This window comes from Trachemys scripta, chromosome 16 (genome assembly GCF_013100865.1).
Source record: "Trachemys scripta elegans isolate TJP31775 chromosome 16, CAS_Tse_1.0, whole genome shotgun sequence".
Taxonomy (NCBI): Eukaryota; Metazoa; Chordata; order Testudines; family Emydidae; genus Trachemys; species Trachemys scripta.
The window spans coordinates 9,233,511-9,257,614 of NC_048313.1; the positions used below are offsets into that span (position 1 = coordinate 9,233,511).

The 24,104-nt window shown below is 41.8% G+C and overlaps 1 protein-coding gene across 1 annotated transcript in view; it reads left to right on the top strand.

Moving 5' to 3' along the window:
* ASH1L (ASH1 like histone lysine methyltransferase) overlaps positions 1-24,104 on the top strand; it is a 127,850-nt gene that overhangs the window by 11,458 nt on the left and 92,288 nt on the right. Inside the window, 1 exon segment of the mRNA XM_034792260.1 lies at positions 22,265-24,103. Coding sequence (XP_034648151.1) covers positions 22,265-24,103 — 1,839 coding nt within the window.

Consider the following 24,104-nt stretch of genomic DNA (forward strand, 5'->3'; position numbering starts at 1 on the left):
GCACGCTGGGCAGCTGTGGGGGAGGAGCTCCAGACTGCCGGAGGCGATCTGCGAATGCAGGGAGGGAGGGAGTGATCTCTGCTGCAGGGGAGAGGAGGAGGGGCTCTCTCTGGCTGTCAGAGCCCCATGTAAGTGGCACCATCCGGCCAGCTGCCCTGTTAGCCGTGCGCGCTCTGCATGGGGGGGAAGTCCGGACATTTACAAATTCTTCCCGGATGCTATTTTTAGCTCAAAAAGCCGGACATGTCCGGGGGAATCCGGACGAATGGTAACCCTACAATTGCAATCCAGTGCCGTCTTCCAAGGTCTGGGGACGTACTAGATAATAGCCTTCGAAAATTTGAATTGTCTTTTTCAACACAATGGGGCAGTAAATTTCAAAAACAGTGATGGCAAGGTAAATAGTAACATTAATTATTTCACTGCAAATCATTTTAGTAGAAACATCCTGCTAACATTTTGTCACCTGTGCTTGGATTTGTTTGAAAAGTCATTCCACAGGAATAAAAGTGCAAACTTTAAAAAGCCCATAAGTGAATGTATTCTTGCTCCCCTGCATATAGTAATTGGCGGGGAGGGAAGGGGGGAGAAAAATTATAGATCATTCTAGGGGGATTTGAAAGAGGTCCAGGAGGAGGGGAAGATTCCAAGCAGGGAATGAACAATCTCAGTGATATGGGTGATATATTTGTTCTTTTTTATTTAAAAAGAAAAGAAAAGTTGAAATTAGTTAGTTTTATGTAAATGTTTTCAGTGGGAGCTATTTGTTTTTACAGTTTTAAATGTAAAAGCATAAAAGGCAGACCCTGGCTTCTCCTCCAAGATGGCTACCAGGTACAATATTACCTTCTACCCACGAAGGGAAATGGGCCCAATAACTTCCACTCAAATGATATACTTTGCTAAATATTTATTTGGTGCTGAAAAGACCAGGATTAATTATATATAAAAAGTGACTTAAAATCACTGCATCTCTCTGTCCTTGTGTAGGCTGAGCAGGGTTAGATACAGTGGAGCTGCACTGGTGGTGAATAATGGTGGTACCATCATTGTAAGGGTAGACAAGGCCTCAATAGCTGTTAGCAACAAGTGCAGCTGTGCTGGTATTGACAACAGTTTAACTGCTATAAGCACCTTTGCACAGTCTCGTGTTTCACACTTTGATGGGGGGAAACCTCCCCATTATAATCCATAAACCCACCACTTTATCCTCTTTTAAATCTTTCCATCAGATTCTTCTCTACTATAATAACTACAGAACACTGCCATCTGATCATTTCTAGCCAGATGGTGAGCTGAGACTAATACTTATTATGCAAAACACATTAGTTTTTCTGCTCTTCCTCGCCCCACCTCCAAAATGTTTCAACTACATGCTGTGTCTTGTCAGAAACCTAGACTCTAAGCGCTCTGGGACAGATACTGTCTTTTTACTACATATTTGCACAGCACCTAGCACAAAAGGTCTCTTATCCTTTATTAGGATCCTTAGGTACAACTGTAATATAAAGAATAAATAATAAAATGCTAGTGAAGGCAGGAATAAACCGTTTTTAACACTATCAGGAAAAGTTACTCCAAACAGATGTACTTGGCACTGTGAAAAAATAAGATGCAGTAGTCAGAAAAGGTATAAGATTCTCAAGCCTTGTCTACGGTATGGAAAAATGTTTTGGCATTTTCAACAGCCTGTTGATTATAGCCAGGGTTTCCAGACAGGTTGGTGGTTGCTTCTTGGCAACATTAATTTATTTTGTTACTATGAAATACTCTTTATTTGCGTCGCTCCCACCCCCATACAAATATACACAGTTCATGGCTCATAGTTGAAAATACTTCAATGTAAAATTCACTGATTATTATCTTCCACAGTTTTTATTTTTTGATAATGGAGTTTTTTGCTGTGCATTGCAGGTGGCTTGGCTCCACTCCCCAGGCCTCCATTCCCATGTTGTTGTCCAGGTGAACTGGCTCAGAATGTCCTTCCTCCATGTGTGCCAGAGAAGGAAGGAACTTGTAGGTGGCTTCAGTGGCTCATCTCCCCAGTTCTTTGATTGCTGTACTGTTTTAAAAAACAAAACAAAACAAGGCTTGTCTACACTACGCAGCTTTTAGCGACAAGGCTGTGTCAACACAGCTTGCAACACCAAACAGCTACTGGTCAGTTGGGAATCAATTTGGAGTGGGCAAATCTACTGTGGGGGCTGCTGTGATGCAAGTAGCCAAAGCAATCCCTGAGCTGCTGCTACAAAAGGTAGTGACTCTGGGAAATGTGCAGGTCATAGTGGATGGCTTTGCTGCAATGGGATTCCCTAACTGTGGTGGGGCGATAGATGGAACCCATATCCCTATCTTGGCACTGGAGCACCAGGGTTACCCAGTACATAAACTGCAAGGGGTACTTTTCAATGGTGCTGCAAGCACTTGTGGCTCACAAGGGATGTTTCACCAACATCTACGTGGGCTGGCCGGGAAGGGTTCATGACGCTCGTGTCTTCAGGAACACTAATCTGTTTAAACGGCTGCAGCAAGGGACTTACTTCCCGGACCAGAAAATAACTGTTGGATGTTGAAATGCCTATAGTTATCCTTGGGGACCCAACCTACCCCTTAATGCCATGGCTCATGAAGCCATATACAGGCAGCCTGGACAGGAGTCAGGAGCTGTTCAACTACAGGCTGAGCAAGTGCAGAATGGTGGTAGAATGTGCATTTGGCCGTTTAAAAGGTCGCTGGTGCTCGTTACTGACTCGCTCAGACCTCAGCCAAACCAATATCCCCATTGTTATTGCTGCTTGCTCTGTGCTCCACAATCTCTGTGAGAGTAAGGTGGAGACCTTTATGGTGTGGTGGGGGGGAGGCTGAGTCTGATTATGTGCAGCCGGACACCAGGGCGATTAGAAGATCACACCAGGAAGCGCTGCGCATCAGAGAAGCTTTGAAAACCAGTTTCATGACTGGCCAGGCTACGGTGTGAAAGTTCTGTTTGTTGAAAACCCGACCCCTTGATTGACTCATTCCCTGTAAGCAAACCACCCTCCCCCCTTAAATCACAGCTTGCTTTTAAAGGAAATAAAGTCACTAAATAAAGTCACTATCATTTAAAAATCATGTATTCTTTATTAATTGATTATAAACATAGGGAGAGAACCAACAAGGTAATCTGGGTGAGGTTTGGGAGGAGGATAGGAGCGGAGTAAAGGGCCACTGAAAAAATTCAATTGGGTTGTCCACTCGGGTGGAGTGAGAGGGTGCACAGAGCCCCCCCCTCCTCCCCCCCCCCGTGTTCTTACACGTCTGGGTGAGGAGGATATGGAACATGGTGAGGGGGAAGGGAGGTTATACAGCAGACGCAGCGGCAGTCTGTTATCCTGCTTCCGTTCCTGAAGCTCCGCCAGAGCATGTCCGTTTGATCATGCAGCAGCCCCAGCGTTGCAGCCTGCCACCTCTCATCTCGAGCGTCCCTCATGACCTCACGTTCACTGGCATCTTTCCTATATTTAGATACCGTGTCCTTCCACTCATTCAAATGAGCTCTTTCATTGCGGGTGTTGCAATACTAAGGAATAGTCTAAAAGTCCTGAAGATCGGGTGGGTGAAAGGATGCTCATTCTCCATCTCCTGCGGAGTTGGATGTAGAGGGAAGGACCTGTAATTAGGTTGATTGAAATGACAGTTCCAGTATGGCGTATTCTCCACACTTCGTGTGACATTGGAACGTTGATGTGTAGTGCTTGATCTTTGCATCAAAAGACGCTTCATCGCAGCTGGCGCTGTCTGAATTGACTGCATCATGTCCCTCTCCAGGGCCATGTGCTCCAGAAAACCTTCCCTGCACAACTCTGCCTTCATCATAGCCCTCTGTTTTGATGAAGAGAATACTTAATGGAAGAGAGAGTCTATATCATTTTGTTTTTCTGATAGCCTCTCTGTGGGTGACAACTCCCCTCTTTGTGCAATTACAGATGTTAAGGGAAATCAGAAAAAAAACACAGGAGTGGAACAATAAGTTCCTGGTAGTCTCAAAGCCAATACTAATCAAATTCCTTTTCCCACAATTTTGGAATGCCATTCCCATCATCTCTTCCCACTCTGTGATTCCTTTTAAGATGTTAAGATGTTTTCAAACTTATTTCACAATATTCGTGGTGTCTGGCATTTATATTTAGTTTTCAGGGGTGCCTGAAATTTGTAGAGTGGGTGCCTGGTGGTATCTTTTCATTTTTTAGTTTTCTTGTGGACTGTAGGGTCAATGGCTGGATGCATCTGTTGTGTTTTTAGATGGATGGTGGCACGTTAGTAATTGCACGTGAACCTTGGCAGGCAGTTTTTATGTTGGATGACATCACGTTTAGCCAAGTCACCAGGAGACAGAGAGAGTTCCTGTTCAAAAAGGCAGTGAGCAAAAGGAGAAGATATTCAACGCTGCCATTTAAATGGATGGTTTCTCTGCAGCTGGTGCAAGATTGGAAGGAAACAACCTTGCTATCTGGGGAGCCCTAATAGAGCTGCTTTGCCAGGCAGTGTTTGAGCAAAAATTTAACACTATCTTTTTGTCTTGAATTCTTTTTTATTACTCCTATAGGTCGGCTTAAAGTGTACTGCAAAATTTAATAGAATTCTGCTTTAAGTACTCTGTATCCAATGTGACCAAGTTCCTCCTCTAACTTGGTGGGTCCTGCACTTATTGGCGGATTTGTTCGCCTCAGAGATTTACCATGTGAGTCAGGGAACAGCCCAGAGACCTTCCCCTCTGGTAGAACCCACAGTCCAGGTCAATTCCTCCTGTATCTGATCAGGAGTTGGGAGGTTTGGGGGGAACCCGGGCCCGCCCTCTACTCCGGGTTCCAGCCCAGGACCCTGTGGACTGCAGCTGTCTAGACTGTCTCCTGGAACAGCTGCGCGACAGCTACAACTCCCTGGGCTACTTCCCCATGGCCTCCTCCCAGCACCTTCTTTATCCTCACCACAGGACCTTTCTTTCTGGTGTCTGATAATGCTTGTACTCTTCAATCCTCCAGCAATACGCCTTCCCACTCTCAGGTCCTAGTGCCTCTTGCTCCCAGCTCCTCGCATGCATGTTACAAACTGAAGTGAGGTCCTTTTTAAACTCGGGTGCCCTGATTAGCCAGCCTGTCCTAATTGATTCTAGCAGTTTCTTCTTAATTGGCTCCAGGTGTCCTAATTAGTCTGCCTGCCTTAATTGGTTCCAGCAAGTTCCTGCTTGTTCTGGAACTGCCCCTGTTACCTTATCTAGGGAAAAGGGATCTACTTAATCTGGGACTAATATATCTGCCTTCTAACACTCTCCTGTATCCATCTGGCCTGACCCTGTCACACCAAATATATTATAGCGCTTTACAATATCTGTGCATTTTGAATATCTCTGTAGCCTGATTTGAGGCATTTACCTCATGAACTCTATGAAGTTCAGTATCACTTGAGTGCACTAATGAACATAAATCACTGTACCTTTTCTCATTTTTGTTTGTTTGTGGGGCTACACTAAAGATGCTTTATATGTAGTATGTTTCCTTTCTTAACACCTGTGGTGCCAACATCCTGAGCAAGGGAGGCATGGGGTGGAGGAAAGGGAGAGCAAGCAGAAAAGGTCTCAGTAAAGAATGGGGTTTTCTGCAATGCAGAAAAGGTACTGGTGGCTATAAGGTTAGATACAAAAGAGAATTAAAAAAATAAAGTTTCAGTGGCACAGATGACTTGGAGAGCATATTGGGAGGTAGAGAGTTTAAATGCATAGCAGGTGAAGAGGGTCTTCTAACTCTGCCCAAGTTGGTGCTGAAAATCCCATATCAGGAAAAAGTAGTTTGAATTCCCCAAAGTGGCTATATTCTGGTATAATACAATTAGTGGCACAGCTTTCCTCTGCAGCAGTTTTAGGCAGGGTGATGGTAGAGCTCTCCTCCACAGTGATTTCCATATGGCTGTCTGCATTGGATTCTTGTGCATTGTCCATATCAAGCAAGTCCTGTAGTTCTTGGCTACCATGATAAATCTCCTCCTGGTTGGACAGCATGGCATTCTTGAGGTCAAGCAAGGAGTTGGCGGTATTATTGGGCACTTGCCATGTGGTGTGCGGTGCTATCTATCACATCAGCTTTATGTTCAGTGATGGCATTGCTTTCAAAAATGTGGTGTAATTCCTCATAATATGGACAGGTAGTGGTGACATTACTGAAGGTCCTGGTCCCTTATCTTCAGGTACTTATTCCAGACCTCCTTTGCTTTGTCTTGGCACTGGGACGAGCTCTGAAAGTGCTCATTCACCTTTGTTTTCTCTGACTGTGCCTTGTAGATGTCAGCATTACAATGAAGCTTACTCAGATGGAACTGGATATCTTTGTCTCCAAAGAGTCCAATCAAGTCCAGGACCTCTGCATGTGCCCACAGGGGGCAGCATGACTGCTATCATCAGTATGTGATCTCACTACTGTCTGGTATTGAAAAGGGGCATTCCTGTCTGCCCACCAGCATTTAAACAGAGATATTACATTAAAACAAGATGACCCTGGAGCAATGGAGAGCCCAGGTACAAGGCAGGTCAATCCAGGTGTGAAGTAGTGCAGTTTGGGATACTAGCTGGAGGACTGCCAACAGCACAGTAGTTAGAAATTGGTCCACACAAACTTTAGAGCAAATGAAGTGACCGCAAAGTGGAGTTACTCTTGTTCCAAGGAGGATTACTTACTGTGACCTAAGATGCTAAATAAATTCCTTTGAAAACCATTTTTGTGTGGACATAAGGCTCTGTAGTATAGCTACTTACTACAGCAATGGAAAGGATTTTTTCATTGATGTAATAAGTCCACTCCCATGAGGGTTGGTAACTAGGTCGATGGAAGAATTTTTCCATTTGACCTAATGGTACATACACCATGACTTAGGTCGATTTAACTACATCTCTTAGGGGTATGAATTTTTCAAACCTCTGAATGACCAAACCTAGATCAACCAATGGTTTAGGTGTAGACCAGACCAAGGCCTAATACCTTTAACGCACTCACTCTCAATTCAACAATGCCATCACCTTCAGTGCACTCAAAGAAGTGAAAATTGTCCTTAACTTGTATCTTCCAATGCTACATTTAATAACTTAATGACAATTATAGTTTTTAAATTTAAATTTTAGCATTTTCACCTATGATGCTGAGAATAGAAAGGTAACTTACATAGTCAGAATTTCTTTTTTCAAAAGCAAACTTCTATATGTTTGACTTTAAATCAGAATTATATGTAATACATATTAGAAAAAAAAATGAAGTGTACACAACACACCTACAAAAATGCAGAATGTTAGCTTCAATTTTTTCTCGATCAGCAGATTCAGGAAGTAAATACTGTATTGCTTTACACTTTACAACCATAAGAACTATAAACATTTTAAAATGAAAATGTAGGTTCTTGAAGCAACCATTTGACAAATAATTTACAATGAAAATATTAGTTGCCTATCACTGCAACATGGCTAGAAATAGTTATTCATACTGTTAATAAAACATGAACACATTAAAGAGTACCCTGTGTCTTTTATCTTGCTACAATACCTAAATTGGTCTTTTTTGCATATTGGAAATAAGAAATATTTTTTCTCTTGGGATCTTATTGGGGTCATCTAAAGTGATTATAACTTGTAAACTAACATTTACTTGAAAATTCTCAGAAATCATTTTGAACATTTAGTATAAATATTGTAAATTTGGACTGGGTACACTTTTACTCGTACATATCGGGTTTAATCTCTGCTTTAAATTCTGATCTCAGTGCAGCCTTAATTATGGAGCCACTATTGCATAAAAACGTAAGAATGGCCATTCTGGGTCAGACCAATCGTCTAGCCCAGTATCCTGTCTTCCGATAGGGGCCAGTGCCAGAGGCTTCAGAGGGAATGAACAGAACAGGGAAATTTGTCGAGTGATCCATCTCCTGTCATCCAGTCCCAGCTTCTGGCATTCACAGTTTTAGGAACATGTAGAGCATGGAGTTGCATCCCTGACCATCTTGGCTAATAGCCATTGATCCTCCAGGAACTTTCCTAATTCTTTTTTGAACCCAGTTATATCTTTGGCCTTCACAACATCCATTGGCAACAAGTACCACGGGTTGACTGTGTGCTGTGTGAAGAAGCTTCATTTTGTTTGTTTTAAACCAGTTGCCTATTAATTTCATTGGGTGATCCCCTGGTTTTTGTGCTATGTGAAGAGGTAAACAACACTTCCCTATTCACTTTCTCCACACCAATGATGATTTTATAGACCTGTGTCATAACCCCCTTAGCTGTCTCTTTTCTAAGATGAACAGTCCCAATCTTTTTAATCTTTCCTCGTATGGTAGTTGTCCCATACCCCTAACCATTTTTGTTGCCCTTCTCTGTACTTTTTTTAATTCCAGTATATCTTTTTTGAGATGAGGCTACCAGAACTGCTAGAGCAATACTGCACGTGGTATTCAAGGTGTAGGCATATCATGGATTTATATAGTGACATTAAGATATTTTCTGTCTTATTATCTATCTCTTACCTAATGGTTCCTAACAGTGTTAGCTATTTTTGACTGTTGCTGCACACTAAGCAGATGTTTTCAAAGAACTATCCATGATGACTTCAAGATCTCTTTCTTGAACGGTAACAGCTAATTTAGACCTCATGATTTTGTATGGGATTTTTTCCAATATGCATTACTTTGCATTTATCAACACTGATAAAGCCTCTCCAAATCCCACCTATCCAAGATCCAGCATATGCAAAATGGGGCTACCCCCTTCCTACCCTCTCCCTCATATTGACCATTTCTACACTGGTCCAGTCATCAGCATAGTTTACAGAAGCTTCAGGGCTCCTCTACACAATGCTAGTTGCCAACAGCCGATAGGCACCATTTCAGCAAATAGGGATTTCTGGAATTGATATGGTTGGGCATAGGTGCTGGAACTAAGGGTACTGGAGGTACTGCTGCACCCCCGGCTTGAAGTGGTTTCTGTCATATATAGGGTTTACAGTTTGGTTCAATGGCTGTCAGCACCCCCATTATAAATTGTCATCAGGAAGATATCCCTGCACCAGGGGAATTCTTAGTGGCCAGGCAATCCCAAAAAATGTAAAGGGACCCTACAAGGACCAAGAATCTTGCCTATAATGTTAAGAATTCATAATGTAACTATTTTTATTTAATACATGAGGGAGTGTGTTTTGTAAAATTGGCTGCTGTGCATGTTAGCTGACATATTAGAAACCAAAATCTGTCTGTAGTCTTCCATGGAACACAATGGAATGAACAGCACAGGAGGTGAACATACATGTTTTCAGATGAGCATTGAATGAGGCAGGGCTCCCCGGAAACCATTATTAGCTGTCCGCTCAAACTCAACATGGATGAAACAGCTCTTAATCTCCCCCTGTCCCTGTCTCCCTCCCCCCCCCCCCCCCCCCCAAATCCTCCCCACTACCTCCTTTCTACGTCACCATGGACAACATCAACATCCTGCCTGTTTCCCTATTAGAATAGAAAAGCATGATTTCTTAGAACTACTGTGTCCTTCAAGCTCTTTCCTGAACACCTGTATCCTGCAAGCTAGAGCAATGCTTTTTTAATTTGCGCCTCTGTACCAGAGCACAATAGTTTTTCTTGGTCTACGTAAAAATTCAGTTTGAGGTTTCAGATCCAGTATAGACTTTATCTAAGATTATTCTATCTGGCTGTCAGGGAGGAAGTTTGGTTAGGCTTGGAGTTTTTAATAAAAAAAAACATCTAGATTAAATTAAAAATCATACTGTGCTTTTTTGATACTGGATGAAAAATTATTTTAGTTTAATTTAATCCTTGGCTATAAGTGTTTCAAAACAAACCAAAAAAACCCTCAAACCAACACCACCCACACCAAACCCAAACCATATTATCTAGATATACATATTATGGAGGTGCTGGAAAAATATCATAATGCCATGATATAAACCCATGGTATGCCCACACCTTGAATACTGCATGCAGTTCTCATCATCCCATATCAAAAAAGATATGTTACACTTGAAAAAGTACAGAGAAGGGCAACAAAAATGTTTAGGGATATGGAACAACTTCTATATGAGGAGAGATTGAAAAGACTGGGACTGTTTATCTTAGAAAAGAGCTGATTAAGGAGAGATATGATGGAGGTCTATAAAATCATGAATGGTGTGGAGAAAGTGAATAAGGAAGTTTTACCCCTCCACATAACACAAGAACCCTGAGTCACTTAATGAAATTAATAGGCAGCAGGTTTAAAACAAACATAAATACTTCTTCAAATAATGCACTGTCAACCTGTGGAACTTGTGGACAGAGGATGTTGTTAAGGCCAAAGGTATAATTGGGTTCATAAAAATTAAATAAATTCATGGAGCATAGGTCCATCAATGGCTATTACCCAAAATGGTCAGGGACTCAATGCCATGCCCCACGTGTCCCTAAACCTGTCACTGCCAGAACCTGGGCCATGGGTTGGATCACTTGATAATTGTCCCGTCCGTTCCCTCTGAAACAACTAGCACTGAGCATGGTTGGAAGACAGGATACTGAGCTAGATGAATTGTTGGTCTGACCCAGTAGGGCCAGTCTTATGTGCTTATGACCATCTAGTCTCATCTCCTGTATAACACAGGTCATATTGATAAATGCAAAGTAATGCACGTCAGAAAGCATAATCCCAACTATACATATAAAATGATGGGGTCTAAATTAGCGTTTACCACTCAAGAAAAAGATCTTGGAGTCATGTGGAAAGTTCTCTGAAAACATCCACTTAATGTGCAGCAGCAGTCAAAAAAGCGAACAGAATGCTGGGAATAATTAAGAAAGGGATAGATAATAGGACAGAAAATATCATGTTGCCGCTATATAAATCCATGGTATGCCCACATCTTGAATACTGTGTGCAGATGTGGTCACCCCATCTCAAAAAAGATGTATTGGAATTGGAAAAGGTTCAGAAAAGGGCAACAAAAATGATTAAGGGTATGGAACGGATTCTGTATGAGGAGAGATTAATAAGACTGGGACTTTTCAGCTTGGAAAAGAGATGGCTAAGGGGAGATATGACTGAAGTCTATAAAATCATGACTGGTGGAGAGAAAGTAGATAAGGAGGTGTTGTTTACTACTCATAACACAAGAACTAGAGGTCATCAAATGAAATTAATAGGCAGCAGGTTTAAAACAAATAAAAGGAAGTATTTCTTCACACAACAGACAGTCAATCTGTGGAACTCCTTGCCAGAGGATGTTGTGAAGGCCAAGACCATAACAGGATTCAAAAAAGAACTAGATAAATTCATGGAGGATAGGTCCATCAATGGCTATTAGCCAGGATGGGCAGAAATGGTGTCCCTAGCCTCTGTTTGCCAGAAGCTGGGAATGAGCAACATGAGATGGATCACTTGATGATTACCTGTTCTGTTCAGTCTCTCTGGGACACCTGGCACTGGCCACTGTCGGAAGACAGGATACTGGGCTAGATGGACCTTTGGTCTGATCCAGTAGGGCTGTTCTTATAGAACTTCCCTAAATAATTCATAGAGTATATCTTTTAGAAAAATATCCAACTTTGATTTTAAAATTTTGAGTGATGGAGAATCCACCATGACTTTTGGTAAATTGTTCCAATGGTTAATTACCCTCCCTGTTAAAAATTAATGCCTTATTTCCAGTCTGAATTTGTCTAGCCTGAACTTCCAGCCACTGGATCGTGTTATAACTTTCTCTGATCAATTGAAGAGCCCATTATTATTTGTTCCCCTTGTAGATACTTGTAGACAGTAATCAAGTCACTCCTTAATGTTCTCTTTGTTAGACTCAAAGAGCTCAATCTGTTTATCTTATAACGATAAGTCATGTTTTCTAATCCTTTAATCATTCTCTTCTCTGAGCCCTCTCCAATTTATCAACATCCTTCTTCAATTGGGGGCACCAGAACTGGACACAGTATTCCAGCAGCAGTTGCACCAGTATATAGAGGTAAAATAAACTCTCTGCTCCTACTCAAGATTCCCATTTATTCATCGCAGGATCGTACTAGCTCTTTTGGCTACAGTGTCTCATTGGGAGCTCATGTTCACCTGATTATCCACCCTGACCCCCAAATCTTTTTCAGAGAAATTGCTTCCCAGGAAAGAGTTCCCCATCTGGTAAGTATGGCCTACATTCTTTGTTCCTAGATGTATACCTATACATTTAGCCATATTAAAGCACATATTATTTGCTTGCACCGGTTTGCCAAGAGATCTGGATTGCTCTGCATTAGTGACTTGTCTTCTTCATTATTACGACTCCCCCATCTTTGTGTAATCTGAAATCATTATCAGTGATGATTTTATGTTTTCTTCCATGTCACTGATAAAAATGTTAAATAGCATAGAGCCAATAGCTGATCCCTCTGGGACCTCACTGAAAGCACACCCGCTCGATGACAATTCCCTGTTTACAATTGCATTTTGAGACCTATCAGTTTTTAATCCATTTAACATGTGCCATGTTAATTTTATGTTCTAGTTTTTTAATCAAAATGTCGTGCGGTCCCAAATCAAACACCATACAGAAGTGTAGGTATATTATGTCAACACTATTACCTTTTTATCCTCCAAACTTGTAATTTAATCAAAAAAAGGTATCAGGTTAGTTTGAAGGCTCTATTTTCCATGAGCGTACATGGACTTTCATTAATTACATTACCCCCTTTAAATCTTTATTAATCAAGTCTCTTGTCAGCTGCTCCGTTATCTTGCTAGGAATTGATGTTTGGCTGAGGGGCCTATAATTACCTGGGTAATCCCATTTACACTTTCTAAATATTGACACAACACTAGCTTTCTTCCTGTCTTGTGGAACTAGGATGACCAGATGTCCCAATTTTATAGGGACAGTCCTGATTTGGGGGTCTTTTTCTTATATAGGCTCCTATTACCTCCCCACCCTCATCCTGATTTTTCACACTTGCTATCTGGCCACTTTATGTGGAACTTTCCCCTGTGCTGCGAGACTTACTGAAAATCAACATCAACAGTCCAACAAGCTGCCCACCAGCTCTTTTAAAACTCTTGGATGCAAGTTATCTGGACCTGCTGATTTAAAAAATCTAACTTTATTAGTTTTTGTTTAATGTCTTCTGGAGAGCCTAGTGGAATGGAAAGAATGTTACCACCCTATGATGAGATGAGATCTTCTGTTTGCCCCCAAATACAGAACAGAAATATTTATTGAATACTGCTGTCTTTTCTACATTATTATGGATAATTCTACCTTTTCCATCTAGTAATGGACCAATCCCATTTTCAGGATTCTTTTTGTTCCGAATATATTTTAAAAATTCCTTCTTATTTTCCTTAACTCTGCTGCCATAGATTCCTGCTTATGTCCTTTTGCTTTACCTGTCAGTTTTCTACAATTCCTGACTTCCGATTTATGTTCATTACTATCAGCTTCCCCTTTCTTTCACTTGTTTTTTTTCTATCTAGTCAATCTAGCTGTCTTTTTTTTATAGCTGCCTTAACTTCCCCTTTAAACCAGGTTGGTTTTTTAACCATCAGAGCCGCCTCCTTCCTCAGTTGTGAGATTTGGAGGCATCTAGTAAGGTGTTCTTAAATTATTCCCAATTATCATTCACATTTTTCTGATTAAATTCTTCCTCCCAGCTAATTTGGCTCATAATTGTTTTCAACTTTGTGAAATTGGCCCTATTAAAGCACCAAGTATTTATATTATTGGTGTGGACTTTATTCTCCTTGCACTTCATAAATGTGATCAAGTCATGATCACTTGTACCTAAGTTACTATTAATTTTTAGTTCTGTGATGAGTTCCTCTTTATCTGTTAGGACAAGGCCTAATAAAAAAAATTCCTCCATGTTGGATGCAACATACTTTGGGTCAGGAAATTGTCATCTATAACATTTAGAAATTACAATGATGTTTTAGTACTGGCAGCATGAGACCCCCAGCATATGTCACTCAAATTGAAGTCCCCCATGATCATTCATCTTTTTTTCCCTACACATTATAGATAAGAGTGTAAAGGGATAGCCATCCTGTTCCCTGGTGGGATTTGGTGGTCTGTAGCAGACACAACTGATACCCTATTTTGTGCTTTATCTGCTAGGACATTGAGAGATAAGCTTTCATGATCACTTTCTTCCAAGTTATCAGTGACTCAGAAACAGTAATGCCATTTTTAATATAGAGTTCCACTCTCCCTCCCCTTTTGCCCACTCAAACCTTCCTAGATAGGTTGTAACCATTGAGTTTAACATTCCAATCATGCAAATCATCCCTTCAAATTTCAGTAATACCAACGAGCGTGAATTTATGCTCATAAATGAGTAATTCCAGTTCATCTTGTTTGTTACCCAGGCTCCTATAGATTGATGAATTGGCAATTAAAGATTTTTTTTTCCTCTTCATGTCCAGGTTCAATTAATTTTGTTCTCAACATCTTAATCTTTGTGGTGAATGCTCATATCGTCTCTCTTTTTACCCTCCACTTTTACTATTAGTTTAATGCCCACTTAACTATTCTAGTCAGCCTGTCTACAAGAAAATGTATCCTCCTTCTACTGAGGCAGAGGCCATCGAAGCTATACATCTGCCTCTCATTATAGAAGGTGTACCGGTTTTCCACAAAATCAAAACCCTCCTCCCTACAACATTTACCAAGCCAGAATCTGGTATCTTCTGTTTTCCTTTTTTTGTTTGTTTTTGTGTTTGTGCAGCATCTAGCACAGGGGGCTTTTAGACGCAGCAATCATACAAACAATTAATAGGGCAGTGCCATGTACTACTTAACTTTTATTAATAATTTAGTGACCCCTTCATTGCGTTTGCTTAAGGCTTTTGAAAGTTGAGGTGGGGAAGAGAAGAGAGATTCCAAAACAAAAAACTTGTTTCAAAAAACAGTTGTAGTTGCTAAGTAAGAAGAACGTTATGTCATTTACAAAACATGAGCATTTAATGGTAAAGAAAGTGTAGTTAAGTATATCCTAAATCTTACACTCATCACGTAAACATACATAATATTCTTATCAAATATAATTAATTTTCATTGCTTGCTATAGTTTAGTATTAGGTAATCATGCATGCTTATTTGACAGCTTCAATGTGGACATCTCAGCATGATTTAAAGTTACTTTTTATTTTATTTTTAATAAGAGTATATATGCATAAATGGCAGTCCATAAGCAAGACATCCAAGATGAGGTTTTTATCTGTTAATGTCTCCTGTTAGCTCTCTTTAGTAAAGACCCTTAGTATTATACCTGGGTAATTTACGTTCGTTAGATCAACAGGAAAATAAGAAATACTTTCTTGAGTTATAAATCCCTATTTGCATCCATTAAAAACAGTGCTGACTTTTCAACCACACTATGCAACAAGAGGAAGTGAAATGCTAAATCAGCTGCATGTGGGCCAGCTTAAAACTGCAGAAACAAAAAAGGAAAGCAATAGTCTGGATATATATCTATAGGGCTGACGAACTTCGCCGAACAAACTATTGCACCATTAAAATGTTTTTGCTCATTGAAAGCACACCCTGCTACCTTGTGGTTGGTCAACCCAAGAGAAGTGAGCTTTGGATTACTCCTTTTCCATTTAAGGGAGCATATGGTTCCACGCTATGTTATTTTGGGAAATAAGAGTGGCATCTTGTTTAGTCTCCAGGCTGTAGGACAGATCATGGCTGCCCCCACAGCTGTCTGTTTTGTGTGTGCAAAGGAAAAAAGCTCCTCTGAAATGTGAAGCCCCAGTACAATTTACATAAGATTGCAGCTGCCATGGAAAAGCTGGGCTCAATGCCAAACTGTTCTCCATATTACAAAATCCCTTTAGCACTAGTAGCTTCCAAAGCAAACAACTGAGAAGTACCTGGAGGCATCAACCCTTTGAAACAGCAGGGCCGGGCAAACTTTTTGGCCCAAGGGCCACATTGGGATTGCAAAACTGTATGGAGGGCCAGGTAGGGAACGCTGTGCCTCCCCAAACAGCCTGGCCCCCATCTCCTATCTGCCCCCTCCCACTTCCCGCTCCCCTCAGAACCCCTGACCCATCCAAACCCCCCTGCTCCTTGTCCCCTAACCACCCCCTCCTGGGACCCCCTGCCCCAACCGCCCCCCAAGACTCCACCCCCTATCCAACCCCCCTGCTCCCAGTCCCCTGACTGCCCCGACCCCTATCCACACCCCTGACAGGCCCACTGGGACTCCCATGCTTATGCAACCCCCCTGTTTCCCGTCCCCTGATGGCCCCCCCAAACCACCCCATCCAACCGCCCCCGGTCCCCTGACTGCCCTGTGGGACCCCCCACTCCTTATCCAACCCCCGGCCCCCTTACCGTGCCGCTCAGAGCAGCATGTTTGGCAGCCGTGACGCCTGGACGGAGCTAGACACACTGCCGCTCTGCTCCGCAGGAGCGCGCAACCCCGCTACCCAGAGCGCTGCCCGCATGGCTGCGGGGTGGGGGAACAGCAGGGGAGGGGCTGGGGGCTAGCTTCCCCGGCCGGAGCTCAAGGGCCGGGCAGGACAGTCCCGCGGGCCGTAGTTTGCCCACCTCTGGCCTAGAGGGATCTGACCCAACAGGTTTTTGCTTTAGAAAGGACTTTAATCAAGAACACATCACCGCTTTGTGGAAGACTGTTTGATTTCTGGAGTCACTCCTTGGGCCAGCAGGGCAGTGAGCATTGTGTAAAGTGACATTCAGCTACTGGGGCCTAGTCTATGCAGAGATTTTGAGACAATTCTCCCACCCTTGATCTAGCACAGGTACTAGCAAGGATCTAAACTGTAATGTAGGCTGGCCACAGACATATATACTGCCATGTTATCTGACTTACTCTGAGCAATGTTTGATGACATGGTTATTTGTCTATACTAGCATTCACACCATTGCTAGAACTGTTGGAGTTGGACTGATGCCAGATTAATAGTGGAAGACACCTAAATTATCAATGTAGACACAGCCTGAGAGGCAGTTTGAAGATAGGTCTGCAACCAAGAGGTGGGAGGAAGTGGTAAATGAGTCTAGTTTCTTTGGTTTAGTATTGATGGGCAGTTAAAAGGTTAAAGTCTGCAACATTCCAGGAAGATCAGAAACTCTAATTGTACCTCCAAAGATCATCTGTATATTTTAGGTAATGATAAAGACCAAAGCCTTTGGTTGGAGAAAGTATTTGAAAATAATAAAATACCTAGTGCTCCAGTTATTATCAGCTATATGCATCACTTTTGAATTCCAGGGTCAAAGGGCTGTCAGCAGCTTGCCAACAGTCCCCTCTTCTAAAATGAAGACGGTTGGACTGTCCAGTCCAGAAGCAGCTAGGGTTAAAAATGTCCTAGCCACTGATGCTACCAGATCTTGGACTCAGGATGCTTTTTCACATTTGTTGTATTGACACTGGTGGCTGGTCCACCTTTACATCACCCCTCTCCTATCACTGTGACCCTTCAGCTGCCCATCCTCACTATCTCTTATCTATTGTGTTTCTTATTAATCTTCCCTTCCTCCTTTTCCATTTCCACCTCCCTCTCACTCAGCTTCCCTTTAGGCACTCCTGTCTCTCACTCCTGCAACTTCTCCTTCCCACTACTCCCCTCTCACACTTCAACCCCAAGTGCTCAGACACAAACTCCTAACTTTTGTAATATAAATTAAACAGTTTAAAACACATCTTCAAAGAAGACAACGTTAAATTCATTAAGATGGTTGCAATACTTGCTATGCAATCATACAATCTTGCTATTACAACCCTTGTCCTCCTCTCTCATTCTCCATACCCTTGTTCTTCACCTTTAGTCAAATTATAAGCACTTCAGGGCAGGACTCATGTGTTTTTATGTGTTAGGAAAGCAATTTACCACACTTTTGGGTGCTGTGAAACAAGTAATGAGTTATGAGAGACTAAAACAATCATAAAAATAGATAATTGTTCAAACCTTTGTAATGGTATATGTTTATAAGCAGAAGTAGGACTCCCTTTGATGTTGAGAGATCTGTGAAGTGAAAAGCCTTATTACTTTAGCAGTATTCCCAGATTCATCTAGGAACATTTTAGAAATCACTTTTTTAAATTATCAGAATTATTTAATTTTTTAAAATCCTACCTTTATTTGAACACCAGACACTCTTGTTGCAGTAAAAAAGCTTCAGGCATTAAATATATTTTGATTGGCTGAGCTCTTAAGTAATTGATAATGGGGAAAGGTGGTGAAATACTGTCTTTGCAGTTCAGTTGACCGTTTACATGGTTCAGCAAGTTAATCAGTCAGACAATAGCATGTGAGTGATTTATTTTTATTTAGATAAATCACTTGATGTCACCAGTGGTCAATTATTTAACATTCCAGAGAATAGGGTAAACAAAGAGCTGTTCTGTTGATCCAGGTTATAAATGTTGCCTTTCATAATGGATTTGTAACTACACTAGCAGTCTATTGATATAGAAATCTCCGAGGGAGACAAAATGTTCTCTATACCAAGATGTCTCTATTAACTGGATTTGTTTTATTTTATATCCAATTAACAAAATGAAATTGGTTCCCAAAAAGTGTATGTTAAACCAGATATTTTCTGTTAACGTACCTGTGATTAAGTGAATTTTTTTTTAACTGTAAAATTCAAAATACTTGGAACAGAGAGTCCTGTGGCACCTTTAAGACTAACAGATGTATTAGAGCATAAGCTTTCGTGTGTGAATGCCCACTTCGTCGGATGCATGCATGCACCCACGAAAGCTTATGCTCCGATACATCTGTTAGTCTTAAAGGTGCCACAGGACTCTCAGTCTGGATCTGTAAAAAGCAACAAACACAGCTACCCCTCTGATACTTCAAAATACTTGGTTTCCAAACTAGGACAGAGGGCTGGTTTCTGGAGTTGCAGGCAAAAATACAGGTTTCTTCCAACCTCTTGTCTTTAATTCAGCACCAGTTTCAGTTTATTTCCCCCCACACACACACACACACCCAATGTTTGACAATTATTTTCTATGGGCTTGAAATACGCATTCACGATGAGGAAGAAGCTTTTCAGGATGAGTGCCATCAATTTCTGCAAAATCTATGCTAGTTTAATAACAAAATTTCAAGATCTTGACCTCCCCTCCCATCGAAGACTAGTTTGATCTGCACCTTTCTCCAAGAATATATTGCAGGCAATCAAAACCTGTGCACATGCTTTGGGACTTGGTCCAAATTAGTGCATGACTTGAAGAGGACAGTTTGAGTTCTTACAGTTTGAAACCACTTTTCAAATGTGACCTGAGGGTAAACTAAGTGCAGTGCTGTTTTCCTAAATCTGCCAACAGACACATGAAGTATCTGCTGGTGCTCAGAGCTTTCCAACCTGCAACAAAATGAAAATTGATCAGCCGTCTCCATTTTCACTGCTGCTGTTCAGATCCTTTTTGGAAAATATTCCAGTTTTGTGAAACTGACAAGAATCAAATAAATTTTGCTACAGTGCTCTGAGTTGAACCACAGTAGAGGCAGGCGCTGGAACTATTCACTGAGGAGCAGGACCTACAAGAGAGAGTTGGGAAAAGGGTAGAGTAGCTGAGGCACCTTTCTGAAGAAAACAAGAAGCCCTGGGTTTGAAGGAGGGACACAGGCATGTATAGAGAGTGAGAATGTGCACTTTCTCCCTTCTGACAGTCAGAGGGTTTGCGAGGGGAGACCTTCCAGTTTATCACTCTTGCTAGCCAAAGACTTTTACAAAATATGGGGCAAACTGAGCAGGGTCCTAGGACAAGATTTCTCGTACACCTCTACCCCGATATAACGCTGTCCCCGGGAGCCAAAAAATCTTACCGCGTTATAAGTGAAACCACGTTATATCGAACTTGCTTTGATCCGCCGGAGCGCAGCAGCCACCCTCCCCCCCCCGGAGCACTGCTTTACCGCGTTATATTTGAATTCATGTTATATCGGTTCGCGTTATCTCGGGGTAGAGGTGTATATTTCCCTATCCCAGCAGTTCAAGGCGGCAGGGATTGCTTCTCAGTTTGGTTTTGTCCCAGACAGTGAGGTCTCAAAATATTTCACTGTCTAGTAAAACTTCCAAGCCCTATGTATGGGAGCATGGGTGGGTGTAAAAGAGGAGAGATTGATGGGATACATTAGAAAAGAGAAGTGCAGCATGTAAAGAGATATTGGAGAAGAAAGGAGAAACATGAAATATCAGGTAGGAGTCAGAGTCCACAACTTAACAAAAGGGAAAGAAAGAGAGCTATAGGAGGAATGGAGAAAGAGAGAGAAGGAAAAGAGGAAATAGACTATTGACTAACATTTTTTAAAATAGGAGCCAGAAATTAGACTCCTACGTGTCAGTGGACTGGGTCATAGGCAGTTAGGCCTAGTGGTCAGAGTCCAAGTGCCAGAGACAAGGGGCAAGACAGAGTTGAAGTCAGGAATCAGAGTCAAGGGTCAGGACCGAAGTCAGAGCCCGAATGCCAGAGCCAGGGGTTGAGGTGGAGTCAGAGTCAGAGCTGGATTACCAGGAGTCAGGGACGGCAGAAGCAGAGCTGGTTCTGAGGCAGGAGCAAGGCTGGGTGCAGAACAGGGTCTGGACTGGAGATGTGGAGGAGCAGGAGCAGGCTCAGAGAGACAAGCTTATGGAGGCACAGTCCCATGGGTATCTGCGTTGAGCAGCCAGCAAGTAGCTGCTGCTGCTAGGTTTAAGAGCTTGCCTGCTGGCTTCCTCAGCCAGTCAGGCAAGGTGGTCCATCAGGCAGCCTGGCTGGCTCATTAGGGTGCCAGGAGTACTGAGCAGGTGCGGCTGAGGGCCTTACTCCTGACACCAAGTCCATATATAGGTGCCTTAGTTATGGGATTTTCAAAAGTGCTTAAGTGAATTAGGAGCACAAATCCCATTGACTTTACATGAACATAGGAGCCTAAATTTAGACTCCTTTTTTTAATCAAAATTTTGGCTGCTCAAGACTACATAAAATAGTGGGTGAAGCCAGGAAGGGAAAGAAGGTCTAGCAAAAGCACGATACTGAAGTAAGTAAAACTGGTCAAAAAGAACCCTGCTAATATACACTTCTACCCCGATATAACGCTGTCCTTGGGAGGCAAAAAATCTTACCTCATTATAGGTGAAACCGCGTTAAATCGAACTTGCTTTGATCTGCCGGAGCGCGTAACCCCGCTCCCACGGAGCGCTGCTTTACCGTGTTATATCCAAATTCGTGTTATATTGGGTCGCATTATATCGGGGTAGAGGTGTATTATAATTACTCAATTAACATCACTGGTATATCTCAACAATTTTGTTTTGCAGTATTTGAGCAGCTCTATTGCTTGTTACCTCCTGTTCATCAAATAATATTAAATGAATTATGGTGACATTTAAATATATTCAACAAATATTTTTTCTGCTATTTGGCCAACCCAAGTTAGATTTGTAAAATTTATTAAATACAAAATTGATTGTCAATTAAGTACAGTAAAAATAAACGGTATACAATTTTTGTATTAATTTAAATGTCAGGGAGGATGGTGTTGGGTGGGCATGGTAGCACCAATATTTTTCAACATGGGTAGTAGGCTTAATCCTCGGGCCAATAGGTGTCAGGTAAGTTTCTTCAAACCTTGTACTTTCTACTTCATTACATGATAAAAAAATGAGTGTCAGTTCCTCCCCCAGTTCCCAATAGAAGTTAATACATCTCATGCATTTCTAGGATCTCTATTGGGAGCGGTATATAAAAGATGAAAATCCTTTGTAAGGAAAAGATTAATTTACTGGAACATCTCCAAAAAAACATTTAGTGATGTAATGGATTATTGTATTAGCATAGCTTTTCACCTCTAGAGACTAGGTTTCAAATATAGTTTAAGCCACAGCTGCAAATAATTTTGGTAGACTCTAGTCCTCATTTTTCCAGTGCACAAACCACCATGCAGTTCAGTATATTTTAGCACAGTTAGCAGTCTACTGTGCTGAAAGCCCATGACCACACCAATCAGTAGAACAGATTAAATTACTTGGACTGGGTGTTGTGAAGGTGTGTGGGTGATAGTTGTTTTATAAAAGCCTGTATATGTCCACTGAAATGTGTACTTTTAAAAATGATACAGTCCATTGAGATTCAACATCTCATTCACAGTGATCCCTTATCAAACAGCAATGATTAATTACATCAAGCACTCCATACTATAGGGTAGTATGATTAGAGAAAATTGACTTTTGTTTTTACTTGGTTTCTAAAGTATTTTTCTTATTTAAACTTTTAGGACCCTTCAAAGTTTTGCAAGAAAGCTGGAGAAATTGCAACAGTTGAATTCCGTGCTGAGGAAGACATACAAGGAGAAACAAGTCCTGTATCTAAGAAGTTTTCTCCACTACCCACTGAAATGACAGATTATATAAAGTCAGCTCCTCCTACTCTTGTTGGTAGCCGTGATCCTGACTTGAAGGATAGAGCACAAATTAATGGAGCAACAACTGTAACAGAAAAATTGGCTCAACTTATTGCAATTTGCCCCCCCTCAAAGTCTTCCAAAACAAAGCAGAAGAAGCCAGGAAGTGGAACTCCATCTGGGTTGGTTAAAAACTCTGGGAAGAAGCTACCAGGAACTGGAACTGCAGCTGGACTGGTTAACAAGGACTTAGTAAAGAAATTGCCAGGAACTAGCATTGCTGCTGGATTGGTTAACAAGGACTCAGGGAAGAAGCCACTGGGGACTGGCACTGCAGCCATATTGGTTAACAAAGACTCTGGGAAGAAGCCACCAGGGATTGGCTCTTTAGCTGGATTAATTAACAAGGACTCTGGAAAGAGGCCACCAGGGATTGGCACTCCATCTGGATTAATTAACAAGGACTCTGGGAAGAAACAACCAGTGACTAACTCTGTGGCTGGATTAGTTAATAAGGACTCTGTGAAGAAACCACCAGGGATTGGCAACCCAACAGGATTGGTTAACAAGGAGTTGGTCAAGAAGTCATTGGGGATTGGCACCCCAGTGGGATTGGTTAACAAGGAGTCGGGGAAGAAGCTGCTGGGGATTGGTACCCCAGTGGGATTGGTAAACAAGGATTCGGGGAAGAAGCTGCTGGGGATTAGCACCCCAGCAGGATTGATTAACAAAGACTCTGGGAAGAAGCTGCTAGGGATTGGCACCCCAGTGGGACTGGTTAACAAGGACTCTGGGAAGAAACTGCCGGGGATTGGCACTTCAGCAGGATTGATGAACAAGGACTCTGGAAGTCTGAAAGCTGATTCTCTCAGTCCTGCCTCGGAGCCCTTCAAGCTTTCTTGCAGTACAAACCTCAATAATCTTGAAAGCCATGAGACAACAGAATTATTGAAAGATAATATCAGCAGTAAAACTTTTGAGAAACATATTATAAGACAGAATAAAGACAATATCTTGGAAAAGATTTCATTTCGAAAAGAGGTTGCTGGTATAGACAAAGAAATATTTAATGAAGGAACCTGTATTCAGCAGGACAGTTTCCAATCCAATGAAAAGGGGACTTATGAAACATCTAAGCATGAAAAGCAGCTTCCAGTATATTGCACTTCACCAGACTTCAGAACAGGAGGAGCTTCAGATGTATCAACAGCAAAGTCCCCATTTAGTGCTGTTGGAGAGGGAAACCTCCCATCACCCTCACCCACAGTGTCTGTTACTACCTTAAACAGGAGCCCCACAGCAACTTCCTCTCAGTTAGCTTCAAATCCATCACATATAAGTACCACCACAACAGATGTCTTAGAAGGAATTTCTGAGCAGATTGGGAAGACTCAGTTTTCTTCGGACAGTACACTTCTGAACCTGAACAGGTCATTGAATCACAGTCTGAGCACTGATTTTAAAGGTTTGGATAAAGAATTAAATGATTCAAAAGCCACACACACAGACACCACAAGAACTAGTCCCTCCATAGGGAAAAAAACCAGTCTGGCAACTGAATCAAATGTTCATGCTACCGTCACCTCTTCAGTGGTTAGCTTCACAAGTTTGTTTAATACCAAACAGTTTCTAAAGATTGGTGCAATAACTGCATCAGGGAAACCTTGCCAAGGAGCTGAGGACCTGAGTGCTACTCAGTCAAAATCTTTAAAGA